Source organism: Corticium candelabrum, chromosome 6 (assembly GCF_963422355.1).
Source record: "Corticium candelabrum chromosome 6, ooCorCand1.1, whole genome shotgun sequence".
NCBI classification, from domain to species: domain Eukaryota; kingdom Metazoa; phylum Porifera; class Homoscleromorpha; order Homosclerophorida; family Plakinidae; genus Corticium; species Corticium candelabrum.
In genome coordinates this window covers 5,686,254-5,698,679 of record NC_085090.1, presented here as the reverse complement: position 1 = coordinate 5,698,679, position 12,426 = coordinate 5,686,254, and the positions used below count along the sequence as shown (strand labels likewise).

Sequence of the window (12,426 nt, the reverse complement as noted above, 5' to 3'; positions counted from 1 at the left end):
TACACACGTGACATAAATTAATTAGCATTAGCACAAGAGTTATGTCTATACACACGTGACATAATTAATTAGCATTAGCACAAGAGTTATGGCTAAGAATACAAAGATTTAATGTTATTGATGATCTCTTCTATTATTTTTTCCGTAATTAAATTGATGATGATAGGCTGCACTAAAAATTTTTAATAGTCGTGAGTAGACAACTAGGGGGCTGTTTGTAGCAATAGTATCACGAGAAAAGAATTAGAGGTACTACTAAAGTAAGCACTCTTGCTCAATCAGGTCAATAGCTAGATAAAGATACCCTGCAGAACGCTAGGGTCGTTAGCAAATGGGTTTACTAAAGAAGCAGACAAACAGACAGACAGACAGACAGACAGACAGACAGACAGACAGACAGACAGACATGTAGACAAAAAATTCTCAATAATCTTACAACGATGTACGCTAAACTCATCCTCCACAAGCTGACTCGTGTCTTCCCTGAAGAAGTAGATGAGAACATATATGATAGAGACTATCAAAGTAGCTTACATTAGACTAAAGCTGAACTCAGTAGCTTGTTTGCATTTATTGTTAGAAATGTAATGTAGAGCTTGTGTTTCAATAAATGAAATTGACAGAGAGAGAGAGAGAGAGAGAGAGAGAGAGAGACAGACAGACAGACAGACAGACAGACAGACAGACAGACAGACAGACAGACAGACAGACAGACAGACAGACAGACAGACAGACAGACAGACACACAGACAGACACACAGACAGACAGACATGAAGACAAACGGATAGTCTCACAGACGGACAGACCAACACACAGACAGGCAAGAAAAGCATGCGGTCATTATATAAAATAATTAGACGCGTAGTACGCAACTTTCACTTAGAGGTTTAACTAGACTTACGTATTTCATTCTGTAAACAATTTTTATTCACAAAATAGCATCATCTAAATCAAGATTCCTTAATTTGCTCATTTGCTAATCAAATCACTGAAAATACTATTAGAACTAATACTCTTCTAATACGACAATGTCTTAATTTTTAGTGTTCGAGTTCATATAGCGATCCAACATTGAATTTATCAAATCAAATTCTCCCACTGTGTACCAGGAGGCAGCCTCCCTCGTAGGATAGTCAAAAGCTTTGATGCATGCATGAGTGGCATACCAATATCTTGAAGATACGACACGTCGCAGTCTCCCAGCTTGTAACCCTGAATGCCTACCTTGACAAACTGCTTCTTGTACTGACCCATACCGACGTTGTCAAGCAATCTGGCTATCTGTGCGCTACTCAAAGACTCCAGATGTCGTCTCATGACCGCCTGATCGATTTCAGTAATCCTGAGTTTTTCATCAACTTGTTCTACGTGGGTCTGCATGACTGTCATTTGATCGATAATGCGAGTAATCTCGCGACATAGCCTTTCATTCTCCAGTCTCAGATTGTCGATTTGATTCTCAAGCTCTGTCGACGTCCGATGTGGTTGCTTCTTTATGTCAAACGCGGGGGACTCTGGCGACGGTTTGAGTATACTTGCGGGTTTCCGTGAACCGGGACCTATGTTTTCAGTCTGAGAGTAAGCATAGTCGTAGACGTCGTCAGGGCACTGTCCAGCTGGGTACATGGGCACGTACAATTGCTCGGAATCTGAAGCCGGATAGTCTTCTTGTGAAAGTATTACTTCAGCGTAGATATTTCCTTCGTATTCGTTCAAGCCAGTCTGCGTGCCAGGTTCGTCTCCTGTTGTCTTTCTAGGGACCAGACACTGAAGGGCGGCCAGGGCTGCATGCAAAGTGCAATGTTTGGACAAAGGGCTGGCGTCGTCGTTCTGAACGCTGTCAACTGGTCGCCTCCTGCAGCCTTTCTCTCTAGTCTTTGTGTTCTCGCACGAAGTAAACGATTTGTAGTTTGTCGAGTCTTGATCATCAGTAGGTACCGGACAGTTGGGTATCAGCACAGCCATGTGCAAATCGCGTATTCTTGTCTTTTGCGACGCGACGACACTCTTAGGTCCGAACAGGTCGTCCAACGGCTCCGGCCCGACGCGTGGAAGAAAACTGACATCCATCCACGGTCTGATGGGTGGGGAATAGTCGCCCCAGCTGTCCATACGTTGCACGCGTAGAAGAACGCCTTCCAAATTGGCTGGTAGGATGAACACACGCCCGTCTGCTAGATCACTGCAAACCGCTACTTGTTGAGTCGCAACCTTTAGCAGCTTAGCTTTCACAGGGACGGGGGGTAGTCCGGTGTGGATCACTCTGTGACTGTGGACACGCACACGCTGGGGTAAAGAGTGATTCCTCCGTACTAGGTCAACGAGTCTGTAACGCTTGCGAGGGTTTGCTCTGGTTGTGAATGTGAGAGGCGTGTTGTACGGAATACAGATGTGCTCCTTCGAAATACCGTCTCGTCCCTCTACAATCCTAATTGCAGACAAATAGCGTCCCAGCACGTCGTTCTCGATTGCTTCTATGTTTTCTAGCTCGTCGTTTCCTTGGATTTCGTCGTTGTCTCCTTGCCAGCTTTGAGTTGCCCGGACCGTTTCTGGTCTGGGGCGAGCAGCTCCGACGTGCCCGGCGGTCTCGTACCGCACGTCGTCCAACTCCGGTCTAGAAGGCAAGAGCTCAAAGAGCTCCTCGCAGTTTAGTGTAATCGTCAGTTTGTGGTCTCCTCGCTCTGATTGCCCCGTGACGATCGTCTCATCTCTGAAGAAATGAACACGAATGAGACTGCCTGTATCGAGTGATGGCAGCACGTCGGACGCTGCAGTCGGTGAGTTGTAGCCTCTGATGACTTGCAGATCTAATGGAAGTGGCAGTTCTCGACTGGACAGCTCAGCGATAGACGTTTGTTCGTCCATGTGACGCAACGACGAGTGGGTGGATTGGGTGTGTTGACGTGTATGGCGTGAACTCGAGACAACTCGATCACGTGATCGCTGTCTCAAAGTGTGAACTCCTCTTGTGTGAGCACCGCCTATTTCGAACGCGTTAAGAAAGATCTGATATTTTTAATTAACTTAATTAACTTTAAATACGCATAACTGTTTTATTACTTTCTGCTACAATTTTTAACAACGCGTTCTTACAAATCTAGAGCTGGCGGAGCGGCGGTTTGGGTTTTCGAGAAATTGTCTGGAAGTTTGTATGCGACGCACGTGTAAACAGCGTGTTGTCCATGCGGTCAATTATGTCTGCTATATCGTGCTAGATTTTCATGTTAATAATATATTACTCCCAGTTTGACTACGCCTTTCAGCGTGTGTTAGGCTGTAACACTTTGAATTTTCTTTCGCCGAGCCTATAAACAATAAGCTGACTCGAGGATCTCCGAGGCCAGCTAGCTTTACGAGACCCTGTTTCTCGGCCACTGACTCCCACTTCATAGTCTCTCTAGGCCCATGCGTATCGATGCCACTGGCTGACTTGTCAACAATCTAATTAATTAATAATTGCTATTTAGGTTGTGTGCTGGCCTATCTACTGTTTTGGCCATTAGACCTTGATGTGTCCAGCAAGGAGTCTGCTAGTAAAGCAGCTTTTCCAAATATCGAATTTACAGGTAAGAATCCTAGTTTGGAAGGTCGTAGATACTAAAACTACAACTATATCTCACAGTGCAAGTATCTTGCAACACCTCAGTGTTCTTACTCGTATTGCTTCTACTGCAAATTGAGAGTTATTTATGCATTCAATAATGAGTGTACGCTTGAAGACAGCTGGGACGTAGCGTGCGTTATCTGACGTAATATGACAAAAAGTACAGGAGCTAAATGTATGCTTAATGAACAACCACTACGGTGTGAGGATTTATTAAGATTGCTTCTAACGTTTATTATATCCACGTTCTTGTTTGGCAATTTTGTTTACTGTCTCCTATAATGATAAGCTATGATAGCAAAGTCTTCTTTTATTGAATAAATTCTTTGAGCTCCAAACGAACCGTTGTAACTTTATTGAACACAAATGACAGCGACAGCAATGATGCAGAAATTGATACATCTAGCTAATACGACATGCACTTGTTTGCTTGCTTGTTTGCTTGCATATTGCTAGCTAACATTGTCTATTTAGATCTAAGCAAATGCGTTCGTTTATCGAGATCATCAACCCGTTTTTCAGCGACACTTGCAAGTTTTGAGATAATTCATCAAATCGTAGGCATACCGCTGACAGTTGTTGACAAACAGAGTGTACGGGCGTTGCCATTTCTTGTTGAATGCCCTCACTTGTGCTAGAGTGCAATAGCTGATTCCGTTTACTCTCCAAATGGATTTACTGGACCATTTCCAAACGGCGCTGTTCCAGTTTTCAGTCGGTCTGTCCTCCATCACTTTGTTATCATTTGAGAAATCAAAGTGTTTCCCTTGATACCGAACTGCAGCGTGTTTCAAGCCGTACCATATAAATCTGCGTTTTCGATGGTGGATTTCCTTTCGGTCGGCTTCGTTTTCAAATTCTGTGTCGTCAGTGTCAGACTGCGAGTCTCGTCTTCGACGACCATTGAATTTGAGAGGCCGGAGTCCCAGTTCGTAGATATGCTTAGTCTTTCTGCAGCCTGATAGAGAACAAGATTAGCACACACGTATATGCAAGAGAGCTGATCAATGCGACATGCATATCTTAACTTTGCATCTCTGAAATATTGATTGTACTAATAGGCATGCAGAGTACTAGGATGGAATGTTTTCATAATTATGCGACATTGTCGCACACATAGATCTAGTTCTTCTGCACTTGCAACAAGGCATTTGCACAGGTAGAGGAAAACTTGGCAAAAACCTCCTGTTGAGCATGCAGCATGTACTATTTATTTGACTATATTTGTATTACTTTGTATACCAATAGCTACAGCTTCTCACAAGAGAGAATACATACAATACACAGTGAGTCAAACACACACATGCATACACATAGACATTTCAAACTGTTTGTACATTAGCTCTCGTGCAGTCTCTAGACATAAAATATACTTACTCCACCACCAAGCGTCTGCACCGTCAAAAAAGGTCAAGCAGACAAAACAACACAGCAGAATGTTGACCGTTAGCACTCTCATCGTCATGGCCCACGCTGCAAGTCACTAGCGGTACTTCTGGAGATTTCACGGTCGACGCTGAAGGACGTGCAAGAGCGAACTGAATGGTAGAGCTGTTTACAATTGCATTATATGAGAGTTGACCACACCTTCGCATATCTGGACGAGTTCAAATGGCAGTGCATAACTCACGGGACCGGAACATCTGTATCAACCGATCACAGTCCAGTGGCTTTGGCTTTGTACGGTCGACTTCACGTTTGTACACGGTCGACTTCACATCTGCGGCGAAATCTCAAACTGTGGCAAACCTTCCATGTAATAATACATGCACTAGCTGACATGTAATTCGTCGAGTCTAGAAATACCTGCGTAGATCCGGAACTTGCAATCTTTGTCGGTTCAACTTTGCCACGGTGCATTATACTGTTAGTTTCTATCTAATTGAAAGAAGCCTCGTTTGAGTTAGGTATGCGATAACCGGAGATTGTTGCAATAGCATGTCTAGTGCTCTAGGAAGGTATAACATGATGGATCTATATAGGACTTCTTCCTGCAATTGGCACTCTACAGTCTTGACCAAAATTGGAAACGTGTAGCCTTACCGTGATTTTATTGCATGCACAGTCGAGTCTAGCAGCCGGAACTACTCCGGCCAGTCCGACCAACGGCTTGTTGGAAGGAATTGTTACACTAACTGTACATAGTGTACCAGGAAGTGTTATCTAACGCAGTGCATGGATATAGGCATGGCCTTTCTTGCAATTGCGCACTCTAAGTTAGCTAAAGATGTAAAGTCTTGAACAAAATTTATGAACCGTCTAACTTATCCGTCATTTTATTGCATGCATGCACAATCGGGCCTAGCTGCGCTCCGGCCTGTCCGGCCAACCCCGGCTTATAATTAGGTATATGTAGCTAATTGAATATTACTAGTTAATAACATGGGTGCTAGGGATGACCCGAAGCCGTGAGGGCCTAAGCTGTCATTAAGCTCTCACGGCTTCGGGTCATCCCTTATCTTTTGTCGTCTCAAATTGCATATATCTGTGACGTCCATGCAAATAGATATTACTACATAAATTTCAATTAGTAACTTAGCTTCCTGATGTGGGAGCATTTCCAACAACCACTTAGCTTTGATTTCGGTTCGGAAAACAGAGTACGGGTCCCATTAGCTAAGTCAATACGTAGTTCCAGAAGTGCAAGCATGCATGGTCTTGGCTTCGCTGCGACGAAGTCCGATGTCTTGTTTGTTGGCTACACATGCATGTTCTGCCATGCACTAAAGCAGGAACTGGTCGTGCTCTAATTCGGCATTTAATTCTCTACGTTCAGTAGTGCCACCGGAGACAATTGCAAGGGCTAAAGGGTTGCTGGCGGGAAGTGTCAGGCTACGCGAGACTAATTCGTCTGATGAGAATCAGAGACATGGCTATACTATACATAATAATTAATTAATGTAACTGTTTGCCAACTTTAGTCAAATCTCGCCAAATTTACGGATCTAACATTTGGTAATGTGATACATTAAAAGCTTGCTCAGCAAGTTCTAAAACGAGATGATGGCATGTCTTCCTTAGTCAAGGCATTAGATTTTGAAAAAAATAAAGAAAATCAGTAGCGCGAGTGAGGCCGATTTTATTTGGCGCTACACTGGTCTGGGTAGCCGAGGCTAAGCGGAATTACATGCAAGAAGAACTCGGTGCCCTAATAGGTCCCCATCTGTACAGGTTTAGTAAAAAATGCGATATATCACGTCGCTAACCGTAACAACGTCAAAATATCAAAGCGAACGAGAGACATCACCTAACAATATCATCACTTGTTCGAATAGATATCAATGTACAACATGGCTGCGGGAGTGAAAAGAAAAGCAGAGACTCTTCCACCGGAAGAGAGTCATTTGTTGGTGATACGACCATTGTAAGCTATTTAGTGGCGGCGCTATGGTAGACTTTAGAAACTTTCCAAGTAAACTGTAGATTCACTCTTCACAACTACTTGCAGTTTGGCGTTGAATTAGTGTAGTACTGTTATATGTATTATTATTATTATTTTGGAATTATTTTGTTTGTGCATTTGCCACGAAGCAGTACCTACAAATATATTTTTCGTTTATTTTTCAGAGGAGCAGGTCAAGAGGTAGGACGTTCATGTGTTATGCTTGAATTCAAGGGAAAGAAAATAATGGTAACCGAGGGTTTACGATTTGGCACTGATGTCTTTTGAAAGAATACTTTGTTGTGTGTGACGTGATCAGCTTGACTGTGGAATTCATCCGGGGATGCGTGGAGTGGATGCTCTGCCTTTTACAGATTTGATTGATGCGAATGAAATTGATTTGCTGCTTGTGAGCCAGTAAGATAGATGTGACACACACATCTACATTGTGACACATGTGAAACACACCACACACACACACACACACACACACACACACACACACACACACACACACACACACACACACACACACAGGCGTGCTGAAGTGTGTGTGTGTGTGTGTGTGTGTGTGTGTGTGTGTGTGTGTGTGTGTGTGTGTGTGTGTGTGTGTGTGTGTGTGTGTGTGTGTGTGTGTGTGTGTGTGTGTGTGTGTGTGTGTGTGTGTGTGTGTGTGTGTGTGTGTGTGTGTGTGTGTGTGTGTGTACACATGCGTACGTGTGTGTGTAAAGACTCACACATCTCTTTTTGTTTTACAGCTTTCACTTGGATCATTGTGGAGCCTTGCCTTGGTTTTTAGAAAAGGTGATGACTAGTCATTGCTTAATTCTCATATTTAAAGTCAACATCTTCTAACCAGCTGGATATTTTCTCTATAATTACTGCATTTTACCATTCAATTTTGTGTTTTGTATTGAAGCTAGATAGGCAATCTAAGTTGTATCATTGGTCTCTTTTATATTACTAATAAATTATTGCCTATATCTTGTAGCCAATGGGTTGAGTAGGTATGACATGGTTTTTCAATGTATCGGTATGTTTCTGTGCATGTGTAGACTAGTTTATTAGTTGCTGTGTTTACATCTCATCTGTTAATTAATTAATAAATTAATAATAGCAAATTTAAACACACTGCATAGTGACAGGTAAATCACTAAGGTCAGCTGTGGAGAACTTGTCACGTTTGATATGTTTATACAAGCATGCTTAGGTGCTACATGTGGCTTTGTTCTACGAATGGTTGCATGGTGGTGTATTTATGTTTGCAGACTACATTTCATGGTCGAGTGTTCATGACTCATGCAACGAAGGCTATTTATAGGTGGATGCTGTCTGACTACATCAAAGTCAGGTTTGTGAGATTTGTGTACTTATGTTGTGTGTAACATTTGTGTTGTATGTTTGGTTTGCTGTATAGCAACATTTCAACCGAGGACATGTTGTACAGTGAGAAAGATCTAGAGAGCAGTATGGACAAGATAGAGACAGTTAACTTTCACCAGGTCACTGGCATATTATAACATGATGGTCTTTTGGTGTGTGTGTGTGTGTGTGTGTGTGTGTGTGTGTGTGTGTGTGTGTGTGTGTGTGTGTGTGTGTGTGTGTGTGTGTGCGCGCGTGTGCCGCTCAATAGTCAGTGATTTGTTGTCTACCTTTGATTGTTTGACAGGAAACTGAAGTGAATGGCATTAAGTTCTGGTGTTATCACGCTGGTCATGTGCTTGGAGCTGCAATGTTTATGATAGAAATTGCAGGAGTTAAGGTATTACATTCTCATCAATTACATTAGGCAATAGTTTGTGAACACATCTCTTGAGGCTTACATTTGATCTCTTGTGTAACGTTTGGTTAGGATGTTGTCACCACATTACAGATATTTTGTCTACATGTAGTTTGCTTGCTTCTGTGTGTGTGTGTGTGTGTGTGTGTGTGTGTGTGTGTGTGTGTGTGTGTGTGTGTGTGTGTGTGTGTGTGTGTGTGTGTGTGTGTGTGTGTGTGTGTGTGTGTGTGTGTGTGTGTGTGTGTGTGTGTGTGTGTGTGTGTGTCAGAGTACATACGTTTGAATGCTAAGTCTATTTGTCTGACCAACTGGCTGACTTGATGTGGATCATGTTTGTGTGCCACATAGACATCTTTTACATAACCATTATGATCAATTCGTTTCCAGATTCTCTACACTGGAGATTTTAGTCGAGAGGAAGACAGACATCTTATGGCTGCTGAAATTCCTCAAATATCACCAGACATTCTGATTACAGTAAGCCACCAAGTTTGTTATTGTTATTCAAGACTAAATCTGTTGTAGTGACTTAAGCCACTCAACTGCACGCCATGTTGAGGTCAACTTTGCATTTATGGTAAGAGTATGATAACCGCAACCGGCATGGTACAGAGGTAGTGTTTTATATTAATTGTTCTGTCATTACCCTGGTAAGCATCTGTGGTATGTTTAGGTACTGTACATGACATTGTTAATCGAGGTGGCAGATGTCTTATTCCTGTCTTTGCTCTTGGCCGTGCACAAGAACTACTTTTAATTCTTGGTAAGTAATCTAATATGAAAAGTCTCACCATTGTTTTGTATGTTGTATGATACTTCTTAACTCTTGTTTTTGATTGTACGTTGTTGTGTTCAACTAAATGTTGGTGTGTATGTGTAAACATGCCTTGAAATTTTACATACACATGTACACACAGCCACACACACACACACACACACACACACACGAGATGGCGACGAAAAACATGCTGACACCATAGTTTCAGCAAAACAGTGTGTCAATAGGCAGTTCTAAGAGTTGGAGTGATATTCACTGGTAATAGGACAATGAATCACCCAAGACAACAAATTGATAAATCTGGATTATAACATTGTGTCACATAATGAGTTTGCATTACATGCTTCATTAATTCTACTACACATACACATGTTAGAACCACATTTTTTCGTATTGAATAGTCAAACAAGAAATTGTTCTCAACACATTGACCTTTTATTCTGGTTTGCATTTGCATGTCAGAAGAAAGCGTTTGAGGTCTCTGGTGTATTGCCAATTGTTGTACCACCACCATTTGAAGGGCGGCTTCCATTTCTTATTGAATTTACGCACTTGGTCCAATGTACAGTAGCTGCCTGTACCTTTTGTCCACTTCCAGTTGGCGCTATTCCAGTTTTCTTTCTTTCGGTTTTCTTTCACTCTGTAGTTAGATTGAAAGTCGAAGTACGATTTTTTGTATCTAATGGCTGTCTGCCACAGTGAAAACATCCAACGTTGCTGTCTGTGCCGATGTTTGGTTTTATCTGTTTGATTATTATTGTGTGCTTCTCTTCGTTTTCTGAAACATTCTGCTGGGCGCTCGCCTTCTTCGAATGTGTATGAAGGACAATCTAAAACTATGAAAGTTACAATCTTAGATTAATCTGTTGTGTAAACGATGAAACGGTGGCATTTGGAATAACATAATGCTATGCTATGCTACTTACTTATAAGTAAGGTTGCACCAATAATCCCATCAGTTATTGGATATTGGCTTATCAGCCAATATCGGAGTGTCTCAGAATCATTTTTGTTGATGTCTATAATACAGATACAGTCAGACCTCGTTATCTCAACACCCAATAATTCGGCACTCTCACTTTCTGATCTGGACAGTTGCGTTAGTTCGACAGAAACCCTCGGACTAAATGTGGTAAGAATAATGAGATCTAACTGTAACATTACGCACATGTGTAAGACTGATTGTTGTATGGCATGCACATGGAAGTTACTTCACGGCTAACTAAGAGATCTTCTATCTGGGAACATATTCACTTGAGAGAGAGGACACGTAGTTTGTTCTCTGTAAGGGTATTGCAGGTAGAATTTTTGTTGTTGTCGAGCACTGGTATAAAGACCTACAATACCAAGGATATTTGTCAACATTACAATTTGTTAAGATTACAAATGTTAGTGAAACATTGGATCTCCTATCTGTATCAGACTATACTGCCCTAGATTATTGGTTATCGGTTAGTAAGTAAAATTGCCTTGTTAGTGCAACCTTACTTATAGGGCTGCTTTGTATTGCTTGTGTGTAACTTTACATTCAATGTAAATGCTACAGTTGCACAATGCACACGCTTGAAACTAGCTGAACATTTGTAGCATTTGTGTAGATACATCTGCTTGTATGACGTAGTTGCTTGCTGGTATCCATGCAGTCATGTACCAGCCACCTATTAGACGAATTGCCTAGGTTGCTTGAGACACTATGCATTTACATGTATTTTAAGTGTGTGTGTGCAGTGTGTATTAATGCATGTGTGCAGTATGTATGTTGTTAAACAGTTGGCTTGTCTATAGTTGGTGTCTTTGGATGATTGGCATAATAACAATTTTTTACAATTAATTTTCTACCATCGTCTTTGTTTTTTAGTGAAAAATAAGTTATATTGCTAGTGTTGCTAGCACGCATAGTGTTACAATATTATTATCCTGCCGTGTTGTAATTAGCAAGTTTTGTGTAGCGTTCACTGTGTTTTGATCATGAATGTACTTTGCATGTAAGGCTTGCATACTTTTGCTACGATACAGCACTTAAACTCCATGGTAACGTGTGGTTACCTGATCACCATATACTCAATGCGTGCATGCTGCTGTTCACACGCATGGAATCTTGTGGTCGTGCTTTGTTTTCAAGCGCTTACATTCGTTTCCACACGCTTACACGCAGTACTACGAGGTTGGACGTAATCCAAACTCATGTAAATATAGCTTACAAAACGTTTTACTCACAAATCTCGTGTAAGCTACATGTAAGCTATATGCCTTGTATGCAATACATGCGACCTCATTTGCAGTGATTGATAATCTTGCTCTTTACCTTACTGCTATTAGGGTGGGTGAAAGTATGGGTATCCTTTGTTGCTCATTGCGGTAGGCATATGCAACTTTAGTTTGAGAAAAACTCGCTTTTGTAGACTAAGCAAGAGTAGCCGATTTGTGCATGTCGGTGCTACAAGTTGTACTACATGTTTGTAGCCAGTAGTACTCAGTACGTATACTTTAACTTAGTTATGCCTTATACATGTACATTACTTGGATGGGGGTTTAGTTTGGTCATTGTCAGCAGTATGTTACTAGTTCGTACCTGTCCTGATGACTCTGTAGTATCATTGGAGTTTAGCTCAAATTCTTGCTGTTGTGTGGAAGCAACAAAAGCTGCTATCACTAGCAAACACAGAATCAAACACATCTTTATTGTGGCCTCAGTTGTGGAATGAGAACAACTGGTGATTGAATGAGACAGAGGCAATTGTATGTAAATGAGGTGATCGTGGGCTGACACTTTGGTGTTTACGTATTTTTACTCTGTGGTAGTTGCTACTGGGGGTGGGCTTTTTTCCACATGAACGTCTGTACCAATTTCATGGTTTATTGAAGAGATGGGTTATATTGC

General features: G+C 41.7%; 2 protein-coding genes across 2 annotated transcripts; one reads left to right on the top strand and one right to left on the bottom strand.

Annotated features, from left to right (window-relative positions):
* Positions 1-905: 905 nt before the first annotated feature.
* Positions 906-2,866, bottom strand: LOC134180853 (uncharacterized). The gene has a single exon (XM_062648037.1). It carries the CDS (start codon positions 2,864-2,866, stop codon positions 1,082-1,084), a length of 1,785 nt encoding a protein of 594 aa, XP_062504021.1. The 3' UTR covers positions 906-1,081.
* A 4,029-nt stretch (positions 2,867-6,895) lies between these two features.
* On the top strand, positions 6,896-12,263 carry LOC134180852 (cleavage and polyadenylation specificity factor subunit 3-like). The gene is made up of 9 exons (XM_062648036.1): positions 6,896-6,969; positions 7,173-7,236; positions 7,307-7,396; positions 8,256-8,338; positions 8,405-8,489; positions 8,657-8,749; positions 9,155-9,244; positions 10,576-10,677; positions 12,138-12,263. The coding sequence occupies exons 1-9, from the start codon at positions 6,896-6,898 to the stop codon at positions 12,261-12,263; spliced, it is 807 nt and encodes a 268-aa protein (XP_062504020.1).
* Positions 12,264-12,426: the final 163 nt, after the last annotated feature.

Excerpts from the sequence above, each read along its gene's own strand:
- LOC134180853 (XM_062648037.1), bottom strand. The coding sequence starts at position 2,866 with ATGGACGAACAAACGTCTATCGCTGAGCTGTCCAGTCGAGAACTGCCA.
- LOC134180852 (XM_062648036.1), top strand. The coding sequence starts at position 6,896 with ATGGCTGCGGGAGTGAAAAGAAAAGCAGAGACTCTTCCACCGGAAGAG. Across the intron at positions 8,339-8,404 it reads TCTGACTACATCAAAGTCAG|CAACATTTCAACCGAGGACA; the intron begins GTTTGTGAGATT and ends TTTGCTGTATAG. Across the intron at positions 10,678-12,137 it reads AAACCCTCGGACTAAATGTG|TATCATTGGAGTTTAGCTCA; the intron begins GTAAGAATAATG and ends ATGACTCTGTAG.